The 24,514-nt window shown below is 50.3% G+C and overlaps 9 protein-coding genes across 9 annotated transcripts; 7 read left to right on the plus strand and 2 right to left on the minus strand.

Moving 5' to 3' along the window:
- Window positions 1-833: 833 nt before the first annotated feature.
- HO133_009448 (uncharacterized protein) lies at window positions 834-2,422 on the plus strand (the record flags this gene model as incomplete). Its single annotated transcript, XM_037300309.1, has 3 exons — window positions 834-1,038; window positions 1,085-1,512; window positions 1,673-2,422. 3 exons carry the CDS (start codon window positions 834-836, stop codon window positions 2,420-2,422), a joined length of 1,383 nt encoding a protein of 460 aa, XP_037154157.1.
- Window positions 2,423-5,265: 2,843 nt separating this feature from the next.
- HO133_009449 (uncharacterized protein) lies at window positions 5,266-7,250 on the plus strand (the record flags this gene model as incomplete). Its single annotated transcript, XM_037300310.1, has 3 exons — window positions 5,266-5,569; window positions 5,641-6,355; window positions 6,419-7,250. 3 exons carry the CDS (start codon window positions 5,266-5,268, stop codon window positions 7,248-7,250), a joined length of 1,851 nt encoding a protein of 616 aa, XP_037154158.1.
- A 1,272-nt stretch (window positions 7,251-8,522) lies between these two features.
- On the plus strand, window positions 8,523-8,969 carry HO133_009450 (uncharacterized protein; the record flags this gene model as incomplete). Its single annotated transcript, XM_037300311.1, has 2 exons — window positions 8,523-8,805; window positions 8,896-8,969. The coding sequence occupies 2 exons, from the start codon at window positions 8,523-8,525 to the stop codon at window positions 8,967-8,969; spliced, it is 357 nt and encodes a 118-aa protein (XP_037154159.1).
- A 563-nt stretch (window positions 8,970-9,532) lies between these two features.
- HO133_009451 (uncharacterized protein) lies at window positions 9,533-10,151 on the minus strand (the record flags this gene model as incomplete). Its single annotated transcript, XM_037300312.1, has 2 exons — window positions 9,533-9,780; window positions 9,932-10,151. 2 exons carry the CDS (start codon window positions 10,149-10,151, stop codon window positions 9,533-9,535), a joined length of 468 nt encoding a protein of 155 aa, XP_037154160.1.
- Window positions 10,152-11,701: 1,550 nt separating this feature from the next.
- Window positions 11,702-12,973, plus strand: HO133_009452 (uncharacterized protein; the record flags this gene model as incomplete). The annotated part of the gene is made up of 1 exon (XM_037300313.1): window positions 11,702-12,973. One exon carries the CDS (start codon window positions 11,702-11,704, stop codon window positions 12,971-12,973), a length of 1,272 nt encoding a protein of 423 aa, XP_037154161.1.
- Window positions 12,974-14,131: 1,158 nt separating this feature from the next.
- On the minus strand, window positions 14,132-16,711 carry HO133_009453 (uncharacterized protein; the record flags this gene model as incomplete). Its single annotated transcript, XM_037300314.1, has 9 exons — window positions 14,132-14,346; window positions 14,433-14,591; window positions 14,689-14,789; window positions 14,891-14,970; window positions 15,023-15,077; window positions 15,137-15,490; window positions 15,544-15,613; window positions 15,676-16,103; window positions 16,371-16,711. The coding sequence occupies 9 exons, from the start codon at window positions 16,709-16,711 to the stop codon at window positions 14,132-14,134; spliced, it is 1,803 nt and encodes a 600-aa protein (XP_037154162.1).
- A 2,198-nt stretch (window positions 16,712-18,909) lies between these two features.
- Window positions 18,910-19,711, plus strand: HO133_009454 (uncharacterized protein; the record flags this gene model as incomplete). The annotated part of the gene is made up of 2 exons (XM_037300315.1): window positions 18,910-19,362; window positions 19,469-19,711. The coding sequence occupies 2 exons, from the start codon at window positions 18,910-18,912 to the stop codon at window positions 19,709-19,711; spliced, it is 696 nt and encodes a 231-aa protein (XP_037154163.1).
- Window positions 19,712-20,562: 851 nt separating this feature from the next.
- On the plus strand, window positions 20,563-21,532 carry HO133_009455 (uncharacterized protein; the record flags this gene model as incomplete). The annotated part of the gene is made up of 2 exons (XM_037300316.1): window positions 20,563-20,793; window positions 20,891-21,532. The coding sequence occupies 2 exons, from the start codon at window positions 20,563-20,565 to the stop codon at window positions 21,530-21,532; spliced, it is 873 nt and encodes a 290-aa protein (XP_037154164.1).
- Window positions 21,533-22,755: 1,223 nt separating this feature from the next.
- HO133_009456 (uncharacterized protein) lies at window positions 22,756-24,127 on the plus strand (the record flags this gene model as incomplete). The annotated part of the gene is made up of 2 exons (XM_037300317.1): window positions 22,756-23,466; window positions 23,528-24,127. The coding sequence occupies 2 exons, from the start codon at window positions 22,756-22,758 to the stop codon at window positions 24,125-24,127; spliced, it is 1,311 nt and encodes a 436-aa protein (XP_037154165.1).
- Between the last annotated feature and the right edge of the window lie 387 nt (window positions 24,128-24,514).

Raw genomic sequence — 24,514 nt, forward strand, 5'->3', positions numbered from 1 at the left:
CTAAATCGAAGGCGTAGAACAACGCAAACACTCTACATCTAGTGTCCTACGTCGTCCTTTTACTTACTTTACTACCCGAGGCCAGCTTAGATTGTTGTCAAGGGACTTTTTGAACGCTACGAAGACCAGTACTTATGATTATGTACTGCGGCTCCACTAGAATTAAGTCGGCTGCTGGCTTGGTATTTTACGGTCTAACCATGGCCTACATCAGACAGTCGTTGTTTTGAACGGTAACTTACATGCGAAGGGGTCATTTGATGCCATGCTATTTTATATTTCAATTAATTCGGTATTCTGGCCATTTTGGGTTACTTGCAGTTGATTGACCGAGTATGCATGTTCGGTATCTCGGACTCTCCATGCCCGCTTCACTTGTCCACCCCACTCATGCAGGACCCGTACTCATGCAGGTCTCGCGTCGCACGTCACAATCAAACCATGTTATCGCCTCCTATTCCGCCTTAAGCCCACCCGAATCCGGGCTCATGAGTAATTGATTCCGCCCCACCCTAGCTATGTTCTACCGCAGATGACGATCGATAGCTTCCCGAGACAGTGGGCCCAGGGACGGTTATAAAAGTCTCCCGAGGCTCCGAGCAGATCCAAAGGTATATCTCTCAACCCAAATGCAACTCTGTTATGCACATTGTCTATCCTGGAAGGTTATTTTAAGCTTATGAAATTTTGACCAACTTGTTTCCACCTTAGACTGTGGATACTCCTTTGAACAGCCACGCAAAAGGAACATACGATTTCCAGAATTAATTCACTGCGATTTCTTGATACCTAGAGCCTGAGACCTGGAGCCTGATACCTAGAGCCTCTTCGCCATGGCTATTCCGACGCTGGCACTCGGAGCCGCTGCTTCAGTTGTTTGGGCCATATTGCTGGTGGTATATCGTCTCTATGTCAGCCCGCTGTCCAAATTCCCCGGTAGCAAACTTGCGATCTCGACGGAATGCTACGAGTTTTACCATCAGGTGATCCGAGGGGGTCAATACCCGTGGGTGATCCAGAAGATGCACGAAGAATACGGTATGACCTTCGGTTCGAAGGCAGAATATGCGCTGAATGTAGACAGGACCAATCATCAGGATCAATCCACATGAATTGCATGTCAACGATCCCGCCTTCTACGACGAGATCTACAACTACAAGCAGTTGGATAAGTATGGCCCTCACACACGGCAGTTCGGACATCCCAATTCTTCTTCCAATACTGTCGAGCATGACCTACACAAGTCCCGCACTTCTTCCATTGCCCCTTACTTCACGCGCGGCAACATTCTCCATCTTGAACAAGAAGTCATCGGGGAGACGTTACGAAAGCTTTGTAAGAGAATTGACGAGTTTCGGGGTACTGGGAAGCCTATGCCAATTGGTGTGGCTTATCGGGCTTTCACGACGGATGTCATCTCGAAGTACACCATGGCCACTTCGTTCGGGTTCCTTGACGAGCCTGACTTCAAAGAGACTTGGTTCAATGAGTTTCTCGAGAACGTTGGTATGGTGCATACCATCTCCTATTTCCCATGGTATTTGAAAGCGATAAAAAAGCTGCCGATGTGGGTCCGATCGCTCTTGGTACCTGTTGGGTCTCAGATGGTACAATTTCATCATGTGGGTATCTCCGCACACCCGAATGATTCGAGCTAATCTCTACATATAGGTGGTTGAGAAAACAGTCGAGAAAGCCAGCAGAGCTGGAGTCGGAACCAAATCAAACTCGATCCCAACCGTCTTTTACGAAATGGCGCACAACGAGAAAGTGCCGGCAGAAGAAAGAAGCCTCGATCGCCTCACAGACGAAGGAGTCTTGTTCATCGTGGCCGGTAACGAGACGACTGGAAATGCCCTGTCCAACATGACCTTCCACATCCTCAACACCCCGAGAATCCTCCAAAGTCTCAAAGCCGAACTATCTGCCGCTATTCCTAACAGCGAGACCATACCTCAATGGCGGGATCTGGAACATCTTCCCTACCTGAGTGCCGTCATCAAAGAAGGTCTCCGCATGTCCTACGGCGTCGTTAGCCGCATGCCTCGCGTCTCTCCAAACACAGAAATCAGATACAAGGACTGGGTCATCCCTCCCAACACTGCCGTCTCGATGAACAACATGGACATGCACGACGACCCCTCTGTGTTTGTCAACCCCAAATCTTTCGACCCTGAGCGTTGGCTGCAGCCTGAAAGCATCGAGCTACAGAAACAGCTCGCGCCGTTCTGTCGGGGCACGAGAGCCTGCGTGGGTATGAACTTGGCGTATGCAGAGATGTATATTGCGCTGGCTACGATATTCCGTAGGTACAACATGGAGCTTTATGAGACGAGTAGGGTGGACGTGGATGTTGCGCATGAGTTTCACATTCCACAGGTGAAGAAGGGGTCGAAAGGGGTGAGGATGCTGGTGAAGTGAGTGGGATTGATTGGAAAATTGATCCTTGTTGGGATTGCGGAGATGTGCTGTAATCATGTCGTGGGTGCGGACAATGGAGGTTGTGCTTCCAATATAGAATCAAAGCTGACTTCGAGAAAGGACGAGTCACAATAAATAGAACGCGCAACTATAAGAAATCTTCATTGATAACTAGCTGCAATGACCGATGGCTGGAGTTCTGGGCTTCTGGCCACTCATGCATGCATCTTGTTGTTTTCAATGGAGATGAGAATGCCAAAAAGTACCTGCTGATTGCTTAGATCCAGAACAACAGGCGGATACAACACATCGAGCAACTTAAGCACCAAGCCAATTTCTAGACTTTGCAGAATGCCGCACTTCCTAGCACTTTCGCACTCTCCTTCATCGCTAGTAAGAGCACGGGTCACAAGTCATGCGCATAGGGAAAGTTTTGCGGGCAAGAACCTTAGAATTTCTAAGTCCTACTGAGGGGAAACCTCGAAACTATCAAGTCCCACTGATGCAAGTTTGCCGGCACCACTGTGGGACTTAAGAGATTTCAAGGTTCCCTACATGCATGACTTATGATCCATGCTCTTACGATGCAACCTGCACTCGGGAAAGGTTGCAACTCTTCTGGCTCTGCTTCTGTGACAACACCGCCCTCCTACTCGGCCGGTTGCATGTCCTGAATAGTGCAGCACCAATGGCGGAGCCGCAGCCACAGCCACAGACCGGAAACTGTTGCCGTCTGTGCTGTTTGGGCAGCATGATTCTATGTGCATCATTTAGCTGCTGCAAACCATGTCGACTTGATAGCTCGTGGTGGAGTCGGTCGCTTGTGACGCTTTCACGGTCATATTGCGTGTCGTGGTAAGTCGTCGGCTCGGCAGGGATAGCGCGGGTTGTGGAACCGATGGGACGATAGAGAGCGAACCGACATGGATGTTGGAGCCGGGGCTGCCGGTTGTTGCCCGTTATTCATGTGTCGGAGGCTTTAGCCCGAGCAGTGTCGCAGGCGCGTGGGCAGACGCGGCAAAGGTGGCATTTGCTGCGAATGGAATCGATTTCGAAGTGGTCTCGCAGGCGACTAGGAACAGGCTTCAGGGCCCTGTCCAATCGAAGCATGCTTCGCACGAGCCTGCAGGTATTTGGCTTTAGGACTCGAAGGCAAAAGCGTTTACATCTACGCTATTGGGCCGGGACTAGAGCGGTGCTAATTGACACTCCACTACGGGAGCTTCCGGGTGACAAGTCGTCCCTGAGCAGGAAGATATCCTTGGTGCCAATAACGCGTTGACTATGTTGGCACCTGTCATGCGGCATGTAGCATGTGGCATGTGGCGTGTGGCTCCTTCCATGGAGAAGCTCATCATCGTCATGGTCATGGTGTCGAGCATGCCTACAGCCTCAGACAGCAGAATCAATCTCACTTCATCTGAAAGAATCATTTGGGCTGTAGTGTGATTGAGATTGATGTTGGACATGGCTCAGTCAATGCAGGATCTTGGATGAAAATTGAAATGGCCAATGGGTCAATCAGCAAAGTATATGTCAGGGCCTCTGCTGAACTCATCTGGATTTTGAACAAGGCATTAGATTAGTAGTTTGCCTGAGATCTGTGTATGGCGTATCATGATATACCTAGTCAACTGGGCAGTGGGATGGAAGAAAAGATGGTCTTTTCTGGCAATAAAATGCTTGGCAACGATGTGCGATCAGTGTACAACATAATGGCGACAGTGTACTTATTATCCCCTGTACTTTATGTACCGGGCAACGCCGAAGACCCTGCCAAGACGTTCTAGAAGATGATCTCTCGTCTTGGCAGCCGACTAGAAATTACTTGGCAATTTGGAAGGTAAAGTAGATTAAGTCTTGAAGTATGTTGTAGCCGTATCCAAGACATTGGCGCCCATCTCAAGTGTGTTAAAGTGTTGGCACGGAGCAAGGACTCTTCAGGATCCTTCCTCGGCTTCACCAGAGATTAGGTATTATATTTTCGACTACTACTAACAGCCACCGTATAATTATTCTCATTCTCATCCTCATCCTCATCATCATCCTCATTTGTATCCTCCGTGCTACTATCGAATGCGATCATGGCGATAGATAGAATTCAAACGGAGGGAGCCGAGGGCTGGAAGAGCCGAGGTAACCTACGAGTAACCTTAAAATATCATCCTTGCTCGCTCGCTTCACGGGGATCGATAAAGGCAAGACAAGCGATAGCCAGCCAACCTTCGTATTTTGTATGACTTTCTTGATCGCGTGAGTGTCCAAATGATAAGAGATGTCGGTGCCGATGCATTTAATCGAACTTGGAGAGTGGGAGACTATCTATCTACCTACAAGTAGCAGAGTCAAGCAGGAAAGATAACAAGCACAACTGCCAAGGACAACGCTATTGGATAGGCGTGAAACGGTGCATGAATTGGCCGCAGGCGATAGCGCGATGCGGAAGGTGCTCTGTGGCCCCTCCCCGGGCAAAGTTGCGAAGAAGCTGGGAGAAAACCAATCAGTCACAATCATCATCCTCTGAACAGCTTCCTTTCCGCATGTGCCAAGCTTGCACCAGGGCTACTCGAGTCCTCTAACAAGCTCGTGTTCGGCGATCGACCCCGTTGCGACTTACGACAATGCGTCGACTGCTGAGAGATGTCGGACTCTCCGGCCTCGCCACCAATCAAATGACGGCCAGATCAGCATCAACCCTCGTCTCGCAATGCACCATCCCACCCTGATCTACCACTCCGCACTTGTTGCCCTGCATTAATACCCCTCACTTTCCCTCCCCTGGTCTTCTTCTTTCATACGTCGTCGACGACTTCATTTTCTACAACAAGCATCATTCCGCTACCATGACGAGTGGAGCTATCGGACTCGACTTGGCTGAGGTGTCCAAGTCTAACGCGCCTCAAGTCCTTGACGTCCCTGCGGCCCCGGGACTCATCAACGAGAAGAACGAGAAGACCCTCGTCATTGACGACAGGCCCGTTCTCACTTCCGACGGCTCTCTGAGAGGTCCCGAAGGGGAAGAGTACCCCACGGCGGAAGAAATCGAGAAATTGCGTCGTGTCTGCGGTGTCGTTCCATTGAGCGCCTACACAATTGCCTTTGTCGAACTCTGCGAGCGATTCTCCTATTATGGGACTACGGCCGTGTGTAAGTGACGCGCCAAGTCCCGCCTGGGTCAATTCATTGCAGCGAGCTCGAAGACTGATGGAAAACTGCAGTCGTCAACTTCATTCAGTACCCTCTTCCTGATGGATCAACCACTGGCTCATCCGGCACCGATAGACAATCGGGCGCTTTGGGTTTGGGCCAGCGAGCATCGACCGGCTTAACCACCTTCAACTCCATGTGGGCTTATTTCATGCCCCTGGTGGGTGCCTACATGGCCGACCAGTACTGGGGGCGATACAAGACAATTCAGATCTCCATCTTTATTGCTATCGTCGGTCACATCATCCTCATCATCTCCACCATTCCGTCAGTCATTGCCCACCCCGATGGCTCCATCGCTGCCTTCTCCATAGGTCTGATCATCTTCGGTGTCGGAGTCGGTGGATTCAAACCCAACATCTCCCCTCTCATTGCCGAGCAGTACGAGTCCAAGCACCCGCAACAGTACATCAAGATCCAGAAGAGCGGCGAGCGGACCATTGTCGATCCGACAATGACCATCTCGCGTATCTATATGTACTTCTATCTCATGATCAATGTTGGGGCTTTGATCGGCCAGATCGGCATGGTCTACGCCGAAAAATACGTTGGGTACTGGTTAGCGTTCGTTCTGCCGACTATCTTGTTTCTGTGCTGCCCTACTATTATGTTCTTGATGCGCAACAAGTATGCGAGACGACCACCCACTGGCTCCGTACTGGCCAAAGCGCTTCAGCTCTGGGGATTTGCTATGAAGGGCCGCTGGTCCGTTAACCCCGTGACAACGTAAGTGGTGCATTCTTTCTTAAAAGTATCTGTCTAGAAGTAAGCTGACTTATGCCGATACAGGTTCAAGAATATGCGCTCGGATGACTTTTGGGAATCTGTGAAACCAAGCAGACTAGGGTCGAATAAACCGGTATGGATGACTTTTGACGACGTCTGGGTCGACGAAGTCCGCCGAGGTCTCAAAGCCTGCACTGTCTTCCTCTGGTACCCGGTGTACTGGCTCGCTTACAATCAGATGACCAATAATCTGGTCTCTCAAGCCGCAACCATGGAACTCCACGGCGCCCCCAACGATCTCATCAACAATATTGACCCTATCGCTCTCATCATCTTCATTCCCATCTGTGACATGTTCATCTATCCAGGCCTCGAACGCATAGGGATTCGCTTCACGCCGCTGAAGAAGATTGCATGGGGCTTTGTCACCGCCGCTCTTTCCATGATTGCAGCATGCGTCACCCAGTACTACATTTATAAGATTGGGCCTTGCGGCAAATATCCCTCTGAAACGACCTGCTCGGGCCCTGCTCCCATCAACGTCTGGGTTCAAACTATTCCGTACCTCCTTATCGCCTTCTCCGAGATCTTCGCCTCCATCACCGGCCTAGAGTATGCTTTCACCAAAGCACCGAAGAATATGCGCTCGGTCGTCACGGCAGTATTCTTATTCATGAGTGCTGTTTCATACGCTATAGGAGAAGCTTTCGTCTCTCTCTCTGCTGACCCTCTCCTGGTTTGGAACTACATGATCATTTCAATTTTGGCTGCAATTGCTGGAGCTGCTTTCTGGCTTGCACATCGCAAGTTAGACGCTGAGGAGGATAAACTGAATTTCATTCCCGAGAGTTCTTTCAAGGGTCGGCAAATGAGTCAGGGTGGTCAGGCTGCTTGATCGAATAAGGCATCCGCTGAAGTTTTATTGTAGTTTTGTACACAAATAATTCGCCGTAGTGCGTTTGGGGATGAATGGATCACAGGATATGCCCCTGTTTCAGGCCCTTGTCAGGACCCCTGCAAGGGTTCGGAGACAGGTGTCCACTACGAGCTATATAGCCACCTGTTTTGCACCTGTCGATGGCTCTTCGTTCGATTTCGTCTCTTTCAGAGCCATCGCATACTTTTAGTCCCACCCACCCACACCTGTACATAGCTAGCTACTATGAAATTTTACTTCCAGAAAAGCTCCATTTCTTGTCTTCCTACTCGTCTATACCAGTCATGTGGAAATTTTGAGGGGTACAGTCCAAGGATAGGTGCACAAATTTATGGACGGAAAATGCTTGCTGTCGCTGTCCAAGGGTTTGATCAAGAGGGCGTGGCACTGATTGTTTTTTTGGTGGGCCTACACGATACAGATTACGCAGGGCATGCGTCTTAGCGTTGGAAAACAGGTAATTGTCTCGCTTGAGTTCCATGCAAAAGAAGATTCGAGCATCGCCCCGTGGGTGTACCATAATTGGAAGGGACTGTCACAAAAGACTGGTGGAAGCAATGGGAGGTTCTTTGTGCGACTTTGTGCATATGGACCGCAGCGTGACCACTATCAAAGTTTCTTCCCTTAGTTCTTTATCTTAGTGGTTCCACTTCTTTCGCTGCCATGTACCTGTCAAGCTATAACCTCAAGGGACAAAGCGATATCTCATTGTGACTGACAGTGCCACTAAAAGCCTTTTCTTTTTCTACGCATAAGTTCATATTAGTTCTCTTTGTCGCAACGCAGCGAACCGTAAGCAAACTCTTTCTTCTTGTTGTACGAAGCCATCCGTTAGTCTTTTTACACATACAATGCAGTTCAACGTCCCCTCTTTGTTCGTCATAATGGCCTTTGCCGCTCTTGTCTTGCCATTGAAATCCTTAAATGATTCTCTTCTCCCTCCCTTCTGTACCTGCTCTTTCCCTAACCACTTTCAACCCACGAATCTCCAAAACATTTTCAGTAACTGCCATGGAAAACCACCCATCCAAAGCCGCTGCACACAGCCAGACACCCTCGACTATCGTGTGTGACCCTCAGCGTACTCAGCCCTTTGAGTCCGAGACTCAACCAACGCCAAGAGACAAATCCCCCCTTACTTGCTGGGAATGCGCGACATGTGGCCGCAGGTATATAGACCCAGCAGCCACGAGTCTTTTCATCTCACCCCCGCCAACCACCGAGTGCATTATGGTCCAGACCGACGAGACCTGGACCCATGAAAAAGGAGGATACGTGAATCTTTCCATCACTGGCGGAGCCACCTGCGATTACGTGCGCATTAATCGCGCCGTTGGCGACGCAGACCTCGGCGAACACATTGCCGAGCCAGAGGACTCCGCTTCTGCGCTGAACATCCCGGCTGTGAACGGACTCTCAGCGCGGGTTTGCGATAGTATGAAGGTGGAAGGGGAATATGGTCGTGTCAGTAGGCAGAATAAAGCCGTGGATACTAATTGCGACGATGCAAACGGTGAGTATTGCGAATTCTGGAACGCAGAGTGTAAGGATATTGATTGCATCCATGAGGGAGACCACTGCCGGTATGAATGCGCGATGGCAGAGTTGAGTGAAGAGCCTGAGCCTAAGGTACTCGCTCCTAAGCGCGGACTCAGATTTTGGCGATCAGTGCCGTAGGTGTATCTGAGGCTTTAGGTCTGTGAAGAAGACAATCCCAGGGCATGAGAGATAATCACTCGCTTTTCCGCTCAACTTCAAACAAAGAACAAGAACCTGATCACTCAGTGTAGGCAAAGTCCACACTATGAAGGTAATGAAAGACCAACAAACTCGGACACCTTGCAAAAGCAACAAGACGCTTTTTAAGAGAACCTCCAGATCGCACAGATTGCCTTATAATTCACATTAGAGTAAGTAGCAACAAGGTTATCGTGACAACCTCAGCTTTTTTAGCAGGTTTTCCTTCCGAATAACAATTGGTGAAGCGCGGACTATGGAATTGAATGTCGCTAAGAAGATCTCGATGATACGACCACACAGGTCTTCCCTTTTCTGGTAAAGCGCTCCTCTACGGTCGACCCTGACTCCAAAATTAGAACTCCGCTCAAAATTCCAGGCTTTTCAGACTGTCTTGACCCTCAAACAGCAACGCTCCTGACCTTCTCCATCAAACCTTTCAGACTCCCCTCGTCCTCCGCTCCCATTATCGGGTTCCCCCAGCTGAACCCACTGATTGCATCCTAAAACCACGCCACAATGATCAACCGGCCTTCCGAAATCTCTGGAGCGAACAGCTTCCGAAAATCATCCCTTTTGTGCTTGAACTTGAAGCGTTGAGTGATACTGGCCTCGTACAAGGCCCTCCTTTCGGAGAAATGACCAAGAAGGAAGGCCAAAGTGAGCGAGCCTGTCTTGCGAGCACTCAGGTCAATGATCCAATGTCTAGACGGCTGAGCGGAGGAGGTATCTGAGATCATGATGTCGGCGCCTACGAGGTGCTGTTCAGCACTGTGAAATCTTCATGGGCGGACGATGTGAGAACCGTTTTGGCTCACACGGGATACAGACGTACTAGCAGGCCCATAATACCCCTCCTTGTGCAGATAGGATGCACAAGATTCTCAACATCGCGATCTTACTTCTCATGCTTCTAGCAACGAGCTTAATAGCACTTTCAACGTTATCCACCCCCCTGTGGACAACAGTATTCTCCTTAGGGGTCGCGGGTATTGCACTGGGTGGCGTGCTCACAGTAACGCTCCTTGCTCTGATTAGCGCTGTATCCCACGAGGAGCAAGCACTTGTGATCTCGCTATCATACGCCTTTCGCTCTACTGGTTCAGTCATTGGGGTCGCCATGGCGTCAGTAGTGTTCCAGAACGTGTTAAGCAGTCAATTGTGGGCAAGGCTGGGAGCTCGGACAAATGCTGCAGAGCTGATCTCCAGACTCAAAAATAGTCTGGAAGGGGTCAATGTTTTCTGCCCTTACGGGATCAGTCCCTGGTTGGGGGGAGCTACATGTGCGCTTTGCAAGCGGTTTTTTTTGCGTTAGTGGGCTCAGCTGTCCTTGGTCTTGTCAGTGGGTCACTGATGCGGGAACTCAAGCTGTCTTCAAGGCTGGATAGACAACATCAAGATGAGGAAATTTGTCAGTAACGGTGTGAACTATTGTTTCAATTGGAGTTCATAGTCCTTGTCTTGTCACCCACCAGAGCCAGCTTGCCAGCAGCGGGGATATGCTGGATTGAGCGGTGAGTCCTTGAGAATTGGTCTCTTTTCTGTTGAGTCCGCTCTGACTTCTTCCTTCTCAGAGCACTACGCAATGCAGATTCAAGTAGCGTACCATCTGCTCCTTCCACTCCGTCTTTGCGCATTTACTCATGCAGCGCCGTCTCCCGCGCCGCTTATCCTCTCCGGCTCAACTCCATTGTCCCTCCTCAAACGCTGTTGTTGGAATGCTGCAGTACTGTATTGTAGCTACCCCTTATAGTGGTAAATTGGCATGGGCTTTATAAGTAGCTTACATATCACTCTATAGCTAATAAACCCTTCATCCTCCAGTCAAACACAACAGCTGTATCTTCAACCAGAGCCTAAGATCCAGCCCTAGCAACCGAACTCATCGCCCTACCAGGTCGAGACGACGAACACATCCCCGGACTCCCACTATCTTCGAAATCTACGACTACGGCCACACTTTTACCGTGCTTGACACCAAAGGGGCCAGAGAGTGTATCCGCGCTGCCATTAACAATGCTGCGTCCCACCTCGGTGAATTGAACCGCGAGATTGGCACCGGAACGGTCTTCAGATACGAAAAGCCACGCATCTGGCCAGTTTGCTATCCCAAGCAGCCATTGACCGGAGGCATGAACTATAATGTACTGGTGACAATGTTAGCCGTCATAGACCAGAGAAGCTTACGCAGAGAGTTTCAATTTTTGATTCTGCAAGAGGGACCGAGCAATGACGAGTTGACGACTAATTGGTCAAAACCCAAATGAACAAATGCAGGGCCCTCCAGGCCCTAATATGCGTGGTTGAAACTTCCTCGATGCATTGCTGCTTCTCTGCTTTCTTTTTCTCATTTTTTACTACAGCTCACTCCTGCCATTGATCGAAGGATTGTACAACAAGTGTGTCTACATAGTCTTTGTCACAACGTACAAGAACTCAGTAAGGCACTGGCAAGAACCATTGCAACTCCCTTTGTCCAACACAGTGGTTATGGGGAAAAGCATTGTTCCGACTATCACTATAAAAATACAAAGACAGTTAACACCAACCCGCTTTGCGAAAAGAAAAGGAATTCCAGAGATCCCATCAGCAGAGCAGAGCACTGTGACATTTTCAACTAATCGTTACTCGTACCAATACGAAATATCGACGAATAATCATACACATCAACCATGTACGGAAATCCTCGAGCGGATGACTACTATGCAGAACCCAGTGGCCATCGCCATAGCCCCCGTGTTGAACCACAGTATTATCAGAGCAATTTCGATGATGGAGCCAGATTTACCGATCGCTTTGAAGACATGGCCATTGGCACACACCATCACTCATCACAAAGTGAAGACTATGGTAAACGAGGCACATCTCATCACGTGGATGGCATAGGCTCGGACTACCTTTCTACACAAAGCGGACATGACGGTACACGAGGTACGCACCACCACAAGGACGACGAAGAAGCTCCACACTCAAAATCAGTTCGTCAGCAAGCTGGAGGGAGGAAAGAGCTCAGAGAGCGACTATTCAAACAAGCCTTGCAGCCGTTCAACAAACACAGTGGAACGCCCTACCCTTGTACTCAAGCTGACATCGATTTCCACCTGGAAAGTTTCAAATCACGCAATAGAGGTCCCTTCGTGAAAAACTGGGACGCAACGAAAGAAGTCTTGTGGCAGAATGACGAAGCAAGGCCTGTCCCTCCGGCCGAAATCGCTGCCATCAACAGACTCTTGGACGCTGCTAACAGCGCTACAGACGGAGTCGTCCTCGGCCCCGATTTTGCTATCAAGGCATTCTCCGATCTTGATCTTCTCTTCTTTGGCGGCCGACTCCGCGGCTACGTCACCGTGAAATGGAAAGCAAATGAATATTTTCGCAAAAATGGACACCAGAAGGGAACTTGGGCCTTAACCGAGGGACAATGCACAAGCTCCGAAAAGGGACAGTGTCGGATCGTGCTGAATGCCACCATGATATTCAAGGAAGCGTGGACGAAGCAAACGCCAAATCCCTCGGAGAGCATGATCGGGACGTTGTTACATGAGATGTGTCATGCTTATGAGTCAGTTCGGTCCCCCAACGATTTAGAGTCACACGGTGGGCACGGCAAATTATTCGGCACGAGGATTGGCGTTGTCGACAAGCGAGCTATGCGGATCTTGGGACTGTGGGCGATTGAAACTTGGGAGCCGCATCGGCAGCACCATATCTTTGTCCCATACTGCGTGGAGGGCGAAGGAGATCGTGACGGCGAATACTACGGGAGTAGCAGTCATGGCGGTGGCAGCAGAACCGGTGCAAGCGAGACGCACAAAAGCAGCGACGAATCTGGCAGAAGAGGTAAGCCAGATGACGGAGGAAAACTTGATAGTAGTAGGAAGAATGGTGGGAGCTCGAAAAGGCCAACAAGAGGGCACAAAGGTACGGATTGTGTGATAATGTAGCTCGCGCATTTTAGTGTATAGTTTGTGTTTATAAAAACTTGGTTGACACAGATGTGCGGAGGTATCTGAACACACGCAAGACGGGTCTCACATGATAAGAATCACGAGCCCTGTATGGTGTTCGAGTTCCGGGGAAATCGCCGTTGATTTATGTCGGAACCCTGCTACCAATCTCCTCAAATTACAAGCACTCGAGATGAGCCCTAATCCATGGTGCCACTCTGTGAGCCATATCCTCATTTTCTCCCTGCTCTAAAGGCAATCTCAAACGTCACTGACATAGCCAGGCGATCAGAGTGCGTGCTATCAGCCAAGGGTAACTTCAAGCAGTACATCCCGCCCCTTCGTCTCGACTTCAACATAACTTCCGATATCGCCGGTGATCCAGCCCCCGTGTTTGTAGTTGAGGACATCTTCTGCGATTGTGAATAGTGACCCAATATGGGTCAGGGAGCTGTCCCCCCATGAAGGGACCAGCAGTCATAAGTTTCAAGGCTGTTTTGATGCAGGGTTGGATTTCAGAGGTGAGAGAGGTACCGCGGCTGAGGCTCTTGTGCTAGTTCACCGAAGGCTATGCAGGTAAAATACGGCGTTGACATAGAGTTTACTTCGGAGAAGACGATGGTCACACACATCTGGACAGATTTGCAACTAAAGACCCGATGGAAAAGTCATTGATCGCGAGGTATACAATATTCGGCGCAGAACCTAATTTCAGGAACCGCGGAAGCCGTTTGAATGGGTCCAAGCTGGCGGTGGGCAGGTGGGGTGGCAAGGGTGGCGAAGGCTTTGATATCAACTGACTCGTCTGCCTGAAGACGTACGTCCATGATGGAAGACTTGGCAGCGGATCTCCCCCCTAGCCGAAAAGCCTATGAAGAGAATGCTGGACACTAATGAAAGTTCAAAGCAGATCTAGGCAGTGTAAAGCGAGAGGATCATAGGCAGTTTCAAGATGGCGATGCAGAGGCGGCATGAAGGCAATGGTAACTCAGAGACAACGCTGTGCACTGACGAGGTTTTCGAAGCATAGACCTAAAGAGATCAATTTGAACGCCACAAGTCTCCTCGATATGTGTGCAACATCGTTTGTATACTCGGGTCTTTGAGTCGTCTTCACTGCAGCATATGGCCCACCCGGCGTCCTCCCATGGCGCTTCAAAGATTCAACACAGGGATATTCCTCTGCTTATACCCATACCATTTCGGCTTCGATCTCCCATACGTGCTATTCCATTTGAGCTGCAAATCCTCGATCGCACTAGCCCACTTCACAAGCTCGGCCTCAGACCATGCGGTGCCCATGAGTGCAAGACCGAATGGCATTCCTGTTGAGGAGTTGACGCTTGCGGGGAGCGTGACCATTGGGTAGCCTATTGAGGCAATGTTCTCGTTAGCTTCTTAATATTAGACCATACCCGGAACCATCATTACTTGACCCCCTAGAGCTGTCACGTACCAGCTTGAGCAGCAATTTGATATGTCTGTGCGACATCAGGAGGGACCAACAGCGCTGAAAGTTGCCTGCCGTTGTTTTTCAGAGCAGCATCGATGCCATCTTCTCTTGTGGATCGTTGACAGAATGACAAAGCCTCGTAGTAGGTTGAATTCATGATACCTAGTACAGGTCAGATTTCATGGCTCTCAGATGACAAAGTCATCCCGCTCAAGGAACGGCCGGAAGGAGACAGAAGAACCTTGCACGGAGTACGGACCTCTGGTAGCAAGCGACGCCAGGAAGCTGTCTTGCCCTGAAGCAAATGCGGGTTGGACGTTCGGCGTGCCACCCTCAGTTCCATCATTATCATAATTGTATCTAAGCAGAGGCAAGTGGTAAGCAAGACTTTGTTATCACACAGGCGGCTGCCAAGCCACCGGTATCGTACCAATCGAGAGATCTAATACGTTTTCACTTACTGAACAATATCCTCAAGGGATTTAATGTCGGTGTTTTGAAGCTCGGCAAGATATGTCTTGATGTTGTTGTAAAAATCCACCTAACGATTAAAAGTACTTGGATGACTTTTGAGAAAAAGGAAGCGAACACACCTTTACATAAGTGAACTCGGATTCGTTTGGATATCCTCGAGTTGTTCCATAGTCCCTGCCGCGAGTACAGTAAGCGATAGCGCCACCTTCCATGCGGACAAAGAACAGACTCACCAGTTCCAGCCATCAGGACTTACAGTAGTCTGATAATTCGGCAGCTCAGTTCCATTAATTACAGTGGCACCGGCGCCTCTTATGAGTTCTATGAGTCCAAGCAGAGAGGCCTGCTGCTCTTCGCTTGCCAGAGTCCAGAAGCTTTGCCATGGTAGTCCGAAGGTAGCGTTTTGGAGCGCACGGCTGTTGGTTAAGAACTGGCTGTAGCCACCCGAGAGTACCTTACCCTCTTGGCCCAGAGTGTAATTGTCACGGAGATCGATGCCGTAAATTGCGTCAAGTGTATAGACAGCGTCTCGAACAGTTCTGGCAAACGTACCAACGGTATCTTGGTGAGTACTTTCTGGAATGACACTGCCCCCGTGAGCTATGCTGATGACACAGAGACAATGGAAGGGAACTACTACCCAGCGCGAGATGTCAAGCCCACAGTGGGCTTGATGCCTACCAAGGCATTCCTCTCCGCAGGATTGATGACTATACAACGCAACAAAATCAACAGCCGAGCATCTTGTACTGGGCCGGATATAGGAGCGTACCACTTCCGTCGGTCTCAGTCCCCAGAGCAAACATACACAAGTTCCCAGTTACAGCACCAGCACTCCCAGAGCTACTACCACCAGGATTGACTGTCAAATTGTATGGACTTCTTGCCTGCCCTCCTCTCGCTGAGTATCCTTCAGAGTACTCACTGCTGCGCATGTCCGCCCATTCGCTGAGTGTGGCCTTTCCAAGAAGCAACGCACCTGCCTGCCGGAGTCTAGCCACGACATGAGCATCACGTGGAACGATTGACCCCAGAAGCGCCCAACTGCCGGCAGTGGTTTCCATCTTATCCTTGGTGGCAATATTGTCTTTGACGATGAAAGGGATGCCGTGCAGTGGACCGCGGATTTGGCCAACTTCTCGCTCAGCGTCAAGAGTTGATGCGATTTCAAGAACGTCTGGGTTTAGCTCTAGTATTGCACTTTGTTCTTCGAGGTCAGTGATCTAGCATCATAGCAACCCAAGAAAAGGGTAGACAAGGAAGGAGCAAAGCCGCCACAGTAGGTTGCTTTGACAGAAAGGGGGGAGACATGGAAATTTGCAGGACTTCATCCTTTGGATTGTTTCTCAGATAGGAAGGATAAAAAACAATTCTCGTATTTCGCTCCGCAAATTGATCTCACATCAGACAACGACGCATGGACCACAGCAGGCTGAATGTATGCGCAAGCAAGTCTGCCATGCTTACTTTGTGTATTCATTCGTCTGGTATATCCGTTGCAAGTAACACAACGCTATCATTGTACTCGTCAATTGGCCCTCCTTCATAGCATTCTGCAAATAATCAACAGTAGCCTCTTCCAGAACAAGACCATTGCATGCCGGCATAGGGAAAAGATTGTCAAGATGTTTGTAATTGGGGAAATCATAGGGAAATGGTGAATTCAAATCCTCTGATGAAACGAGGTTGGTCTCGTTACCGTAGTACTGCGCGCCATGGCTGACCTCTGTCGCAAAAGCGCGAAGTTCAGAGGTACCAGCGAGAAGACCCAATACGTAGGGGTAGAGAATAGACAACCTTCGAGACATGATTGTATATGAAGGCGACAAAACAATGTGATTGGCAGGAAGCTTCTTGATGAACAAAATTAGAGATCTAGAGTAGACCCGAAGGATTCGATTCCCCGCAGATGGTCATGCACGTGTACGGTCTTACAGTAGTAGACTCTCGGGGACTTCCGTCGCCTCTGCGGGCCAGAGAATCTGCTTCAGTGAAATCGTGAAGTCGGCCTATGAATAACATCCCAGCTGCTTTGAATGGCCCATTGCTGCTGAAAGCTATCCTTGTCATCCCCGCTTTCATGCGTCTCTTTCGCATAACACTTTGCACCTCCATTTCGCCGCCACCCCACTCTACTGAACCGACCTATAATGCCCACCGCCTCATTTGCACCTTGCTGTCGCCGAAACAAAGGACTTGTGATAATTGCAAGATCTGAAATTACAGGAAGGAAAATTGGAAAAAAGAGTCAATAGCATCAACAAAAATGATGACCGCGACAGCAAATTCCAGACTTCTCTTTGGCCAAATCATCGTTCTACCGGGGAAAAAGCCGTTTGCTAAATCATTTAGGAATGAGGTTTATGAATCTCGCAATTGTCAAACCTGAGATTACCGAAGCGAAGCCGTACGCTGACCTTATTCCAGAAAAAGTAGCAATGAGAGCCAACAAGACTGGATCTCTAGCTGTGTAGACGGAAGCCTCTTAAGGAGGATATGAGCGGCGTAATGTCTGGACACAAGCCCCGAAGCCAATACTCTTGCACCCGACACATGCCCCGACGTGGTCAGCAAATAAATCAGCTCGGGGTTCTGTGAGACCCCTAATCCAACTGTCATTGAGAGCGAGGCTCACAACCTCACGACTTTCGAGCCTGACTGTCTCCCCATGCTTTCCGCTATGACTAGATTTCGAGAGTCATAACGGCTTCTTCTAGAGGAGAAGAAAAGCTAGCTCGTCGATATAACTCCGTGGTGATACACATAAGTGCTATGGACGATGGACGAGACGTCAAGTAGTGCAAGTACCCTGGAGGCTCCAGGGTTCACCACGGGCTGGCCAGGACGTATAAGCATTACAGTTTCCAGCTAATGCGCTCCGGTGTTCAAACTTATAGTAATTCTGTTGGAAAGTATGAAGGGTTGATAGATTAAGAAGCTATGAGAGTGCTGAGTGGGCTAGTTGTACCCCTATTTGCCACCTGATTGCCACCATGAGAGGTAGCTAAAATACTGGTGCTGCAGCAAATCTCAACAAATTCAATGTGACCGATGCATCCACAAACGCATCTAGTGCACATGGCGATGTCATAGATTACATTATTGGCGAGAACCAACTCGTGTCAGGGACTGCGAGAGGGCGTTGGTAGGGAATGTACACGGTTGAGAAACACTGAATGCATGACCTTGGATGCGGGAACTCAACGTTTACCTTCCCTGGTTGGTTGGTCGGCATCATGACTCTTCGCAATGAGCAAGTCTAAATGTCTGGTAAATCAATGCCACCAGGCCCCGTCACCCCATCCACATTTGCATTGATTTTTAAAGCCAGTGAATCATAGTCCTCAGAAAACTCAGTCATCAGCGTCGTCATCCCGCAAACATGTTTCGCGTCATGGCTGGGCGTGAAAGCACTGTGAGAAGCAGTGGCCAAAGAGATTGCCACGCTCCTTTACCAGTAACTGAGAGTTTCGAGTCTCAAGTACGAACTTTCGCTGGACTGCTAAAAGACCGTTGTCATTGTTTGTTATCGTGTGCTAACCGGTAGTATGTTGTAAATACGACGCACTGCAGCAGGACCGATGGCCGCAGCTATGTTAAGCCATAGCAGAGACCGCTTGCTTGGCAATGATATTTGGGAAGACAGCAGGCCACGCTAAAATGGGTTTTCGAAGGAGCAGTGCTGCCGATTGCCAGATTATTGTTCGAGTTAGAATAGGCAGCGGGTGATTTGGACATCATGGCGATTAACACTGGAGGAGTCCCAAAGCCGTCTCTGATTTAAATACATGAGATACGTTGGGTCACGGTGCAATGTTCTTTCTCTCCTTCTTACTTGGAAGTTCGCTTTCTTTACCGGCCACTATCTTGCCTGGATGCACAACGTTGAACAACACCAGTCTCATCTTGACATTAGCTTAAACCCCCCAAGTTCTGTCGCGATCGTATCATCGAACTCCAAAAGAACCCGACAACTCCCGGCAACTCACCCACAGTCTTCGACACGATGCTGAACTCCAACCTCGAGAAGGGGCAATACACTCCCACGCTTCAAGAGCTAACCGGCGACGCGCTCTTGCTGCTAATGGCCGGGACAGACAGCACTGCACATACGCTCGTTACCGCTACATATGCCATGTTGACGCATCCAGAGATGTTGCAGGCTCTCGTGACTGAGTTGAAAGAGGCGATTCCAAAGAGAGACAGCGTAGCAGAGTGGGCGGCTCTAGAGAAGCTGCCATACCTGCGCGCAGTGGTCAAGGAATCTCTCCGCTACGTATCTGGATCTCCGGGTCGACTGCCTCGGACTGTCCCATCAACAGGCGCTGTATTTTGCGGACGGCCGATACCGCCAGGGACTATTATTATAAGCGGTGCTTACGTGCACCATCGCAACCCGGAGGCATTTGAGGATCCGGATATGTTCCGGCCGGAGCGCTGGCTGCAGGGTACTGTTGTAGTACGGTGGAGATGGAGAAGGATCTGGTGACGTTCTCGAGGGGTCGCGGACGTGTACGGGTATGAAGTAAGTAGATTGACTCATTCTCTCATCTTTGGTCTCGAAGAGTTTCAGTCTGGCCTCTTTCACGAGACACTGCATCGAGTCTCCTGAAAAGCATGATTCGAGCGGCAGGACTTACTTTACTAGTCTGGCATATTGCGAGCTCTATCTCACACTCGCGCATCTTTTTCGAAAATTCAATCTCGAATTGTATCAGACTACGCCCGCGGACATGGAATGGAAGGACTGCACTGTATTTAGAATGATGGGACATCGGAAAGTCTTGGTCAAGGAGGCGAGAGATTGAGGGGTCTTGTTCGTGCTTGCAGGCAAGATATGCAGTGTTCCATGTGTAAAAAACGCTTGCATGAATTGTTTAGGAATGCCATCTACTCGACGGTTGCACTGGAGTCTCTGTGTTTTTAATCACAGTCGTAGCGCTCGCGTCATTCATGAGGGTCTCCCACAGTCCTCCAAATCATTTTTTCCACGCCCTCCAGGAAGAACCTGCGTTCGATGAAGATTCGCCATCCGAGGAAGTTCTTGTGCCCACGGCTGTTTCTACCTTGGAAGATGCCCTTGCCTTTGGGGAAATCCCTGTAGCCGGTCAATCACCTGGGCCTAAGTCGTCCTCTGCTGTCCACGATTGGTTTCTAAAAGTAAACATAACCCGGCAGCAGGATGACGGCTACACCTAAGCGGTATGAATACCGCGTAGCACGCCACCCACGCGCTCAACCTCGAAACATTGTCTGATTTCTCAAGACACCAGAAATCATGGACTTCGTACAGCCATGAGCTGTTTTAAGAAGTTGCCACCAGTGCACAATCTGAACAATCATGTTCTTCCACGGCTTTCACAGTCTTTGATTGCACCAGCTAGCGTTGCGAATCAGGGTTGTGCCAGCTCGGCGTCAGCGCCATCAAAGATGCAATATCAATGCACGATGCTAGACGGCATTGAGTACATTGAGAGATATACGAGAGGAGCCTACCATCCTGTCTATGTAGAAGACGCTCTCGACGGACCACATCATCCATAAGCTTGGTAGTGGAGGTTCCTCGACAGTCTGGCTGGCTCGCGACAACAGCACGCAGCGACTTGTCTCGCTCAAGATTCTGACCGCAAACGCTTCTTAAGAGGATAAGGATCTCAAGATGCTACGTTATCTCGATCACCATTCTGGGCCAGACTCAGGCCGTAACAATATCGTTTCTGTCACAAACACATTCAAAATTGAAGGCCCCAACGGCACCCACACATGCTACGTTTCTCACGTTGGCGGTCCTAGCATGGCCCAGCTGATCCGAACTGCGTGGCAGGTGGCGGGAAGCCGGCAGCTGCGCGGCGCCTTAACACAAAGACTGGCAAAACAGCTGACAGAAGCAGTATGCTGCATGCACTCCGCTGGAATGGTTCACGGAGGTCGGTCGAGATCTGCGCTACCGTAGAGCGTTCTAACATCCACATCAGATGTAACTCCAGAAACGTCCTTCTCCGTCTTTTGGCACTGACTCCTGGTCTCTAGATGAGGTTTATCGTCAACTTGGCGATCCTAGGCAAGAAGAGGTCTTCAGCGCATCCGGAGAGGCGCCCGGCATCCACGCGCCCAAGTACCTCGTCCAGCCGACATCATTTTCCAAGCTCGAACCAAAGCATTTCTCTCAAGACATGGTACTCATCGATCTAGGCGAAGCCTTCCTCGCAGCGTCTCCACCACGCAAAGGAGAAGGGACCCCCAACAAACATGCCTCACCAGAGCTACCACTGGCAAAGCAAGCTAGCATGTGGTCGGAGAACAGGGCCTTTGGCTGCACGATGTTCGAGATGCGGTCTGGCTTTCCTTTGTTTGAATCGTGGCTGGGGAACGATAGCCATGTGCTAGAGCAAATCGTACGGACCTTAGGGAAGCCGCCAGAATCTTTGTGTGCTGCTTTTGAGAAACGAGGTACTGCGGTGACGAATGTGAAGGGAGCCGGCCGATACTCTCTTGTAGACCAGGTGAGCGAGGTCGGAGCAGAAGATGAGCCGCCATTGAGAGGAGAAGCACCCACCAGACCTTGGATGGAAGCACCTGATACTAGACCGTCTTCCGAGGAAGTACGCTGCCTCGCGGGCCTGCTGTAAAGTTTGCCGATCGAGAGAGTCCTAAAGCATAGATGGTTTATTGAGGACTTTTGAGCTTCAATTGCTATCGATGAATTCGATTCAACCCACCAAAAGACGGCGGATGGGAGCGTGATGAAGATACACCCGGTGATGGATGGTCGCGGGGGGGCCGCTTTACATCAACGTGCCGCAGAATCCTTCCCCGCTCCAACAGGCCCGACTCCTTCACGGTACACAGGATTGAACCAATCAGGTGCCGTAGCCTGAGGATTCTCGTCCCGGTGAAACTTTGCACGGGGTTAGGCATGATCTATTTTCTATAATAGACACAAGATCCCACACGCGATTCAGCCCACCAGCTTGTCGCCAGTGACAGCCGTGGAGCGGGCGCGACAGCTAAATTCTCCGATACAGGAGCTCACCTAGAAGCACAAGGGTGAAGGAAAAGCCAATGGGACCTTTATTGTAGCCTTGTACTAGTACCAGTAGAATAATCCATGCAGCCAAGATGGTCTATGTAAATCGATGCTAGAGCAGGCTGTGCTGCAACAATCAGCTCAGTCATGGATAAGAAAAATACAGTAATCCATCAGCATGTATCAGCATGTGTGTCGGGCGTAGAAGACTAGAAGAACGGCACGGCTAGCTGCCGCAAGGTGTTGAACGTCAGTCAGACGGACTTGTGGAGTGGTGGAGTGAGAGTCATGGTAAAGTAGGTAGGTACAGTAGGTCAAGTTTGTTGTAGGAAGGGGAGAGTCAAGTTTCAGGGGGGGAGCGTTGGCGTGCATTGCCGTGCCTAGCGCATGTTGTATCTTCCCCTGCGTCTCACATTGCGGGAAGTTGGCATTTGGCACTTGGCATGATGAAGCGGAGTTCCTCAAAATCCAGAACTTCAGAAGGCTAGAAGCTGACCAGTGACCATCATCCAGTCCGGCGCCAAAAGATTGATTGCCAGAGACCAGGAATCCCTCCATCTTGCATGAGCTGCACGGAATATTTGGCTTGGCGAATTAGCCCCTCATGTTCCCCTAAAACTTCTCATCTCCTGAGCCCGCACCCCTCTTCCACTTCTTCCTCCTTCCATTCCTGCACTCACCAGAGCGACACCTGGTGATTCGCTCGCAATCCTTCCCTCTTTCGCTTCACACACCTGGCTGGACCAATTGCCCTTCATTCTTTATCACTCACTCCCTTACCTTGCAATCAACAAGCACAGTCGTTAGAGAGTCAGCACATCCGGCATGGCAGCTCTCCGCCAACTACTCAATGCGCGAGGAATCACCAAGGACGCAACCACCTCAGAGGAGGACCAGCGACGAGTTGATGCCAAAATGCAAGCAATGGGCTATTCCATTTCACCACCAATACCAACACGACTAAGGTCCAGCAGGAGCGAGGACCAAGGACAGAGACCATTTCATTCCAAGTTCAACGAGAACGACTTTGCGCAACATCCTCTGTACCGCGGCGGCGATCCAAACGGTGCAGAGCACGGCAACTCCTTCGACGACCCTTCTCGTCCCCAACTCTCTCGCTCGGCGACAGATGATCATCTACACCAGAGCTACGCAATGAACGATGGCAGGGGTGGGGTGGATGTGTCATCGTACTACGAAGATGGCGAACAATTGCCTGCACTGTCGCCTGCGTTGAACAAGCACCTCGCACTAAGACCTCTCGACCCGCATGGGCAACAGCAGCAGCAACATCCAAGCCAAACCAAACACGGCCGGCATCGCAGCAGGTCTGCGACAGACGACAATTTATACTACGGGGTCGAAAGGGAGAACAATGCGGTTAGCAAAGAGCACAGGAAGCACAAGCCTAGGCAGGAGTCCCTAGCGGGTGGTTCTACGAAGCCGTTGCCAGAGAAGAGGTCAGACGAGACGATGAAGGAGAGGACGATGCAGCTTCTCAGAGATCGTCAACAAACACCCACACAGAACAGCAATGTATGTGCTGCCACCATTCCACTCCTCTACGACGCGCAAAGCTTACGTATTAATTTCATAGGGCCGATTCACACCCCAAGCCCTCGTCGTCCCCCACGACGAAGCCACCAAGGTCGCACACACCTTCTCCGGGTCCGACGGCTCCCCCACCGACTCCGCCGGCAATAGCGTCAGCAACAGTATCAGCGAAGGTGGACACGGGAAGCACGGCCGCAAGCGCTCCAGAGATTTGGACTACGGCGTACACCAGCTCGCGGAGATGGACTACCAACAACTGCACAACGAATCCTTCGATCACGTTCCTGGCCACATACCCTACCACGGCCTCCCCGACCCCTCACTCCCTCTCTCCGAACGCCTGCACAACATATATCCGGATAAAACGCACAAGGATAAAGCGGCACGGGCAAAAGCTTTCTTTGCCTCTCTCACCATCGACCAATATGAAGAGTGTGGGGATTTGCTACTCGATGGGTTCAGAGATGTGATGGACCGGCTGAGGCAGGCACGGCAGCAAAAACGAAAAGCGGCGAGGGCGATGGAAGAGCAGATCGCGAAGAGGGAGGAGTGGGTTCGGAAGAAGAGGGGGGTGTGCGAGCTGGAGCTCGGAAGACTGAGGAGTGCGGGGACGGCGGTTGTGAAACCTATCAAGTCGAGATGATGATGATCCCTCTACGTTCTTTACTAACCATTTACACACGATAATGCCCCCTACGATTCTACTGGGTGTTCAAAGGGAAGGGATGGCGACGGTGTTATGATGGCGATATGATAGATCTGGATACCCTCTACCTACCCCGAATACGAGTGTATTAAGTTCCAGAGTTTCCCTCGAAGCTCTTGATTGGCCATGCATCTGACAGGAGGTGACTGCATCCGACATAATGAATGCCGTGAATCCTTAGACCCGAACTCAACCGTTGGCTAGGGCCCTAGGGGGTTGATATGGTGGGGGATGGGTGGCATGATCTTACGTTTGGGGCGCTTATAGCACCCGTAGGAAATCGGCGATCAGGTACTATCCGGTCATCCCGTGCAGCTGAAACCC

The sequence above is a fragment of the Letharia lupina genome, assembly GCF_014066315.1.
Source record: "Letharia lupina isolate WasteWater1 chromosome Unknown contig_7, whole genome shotgun sequence".
NCBI lineage: Eukaryota > Fungi > Ascomycota > Lecanoromycetes > Lecanorales > Parmeliaceae > Letharia > Letharia lupina.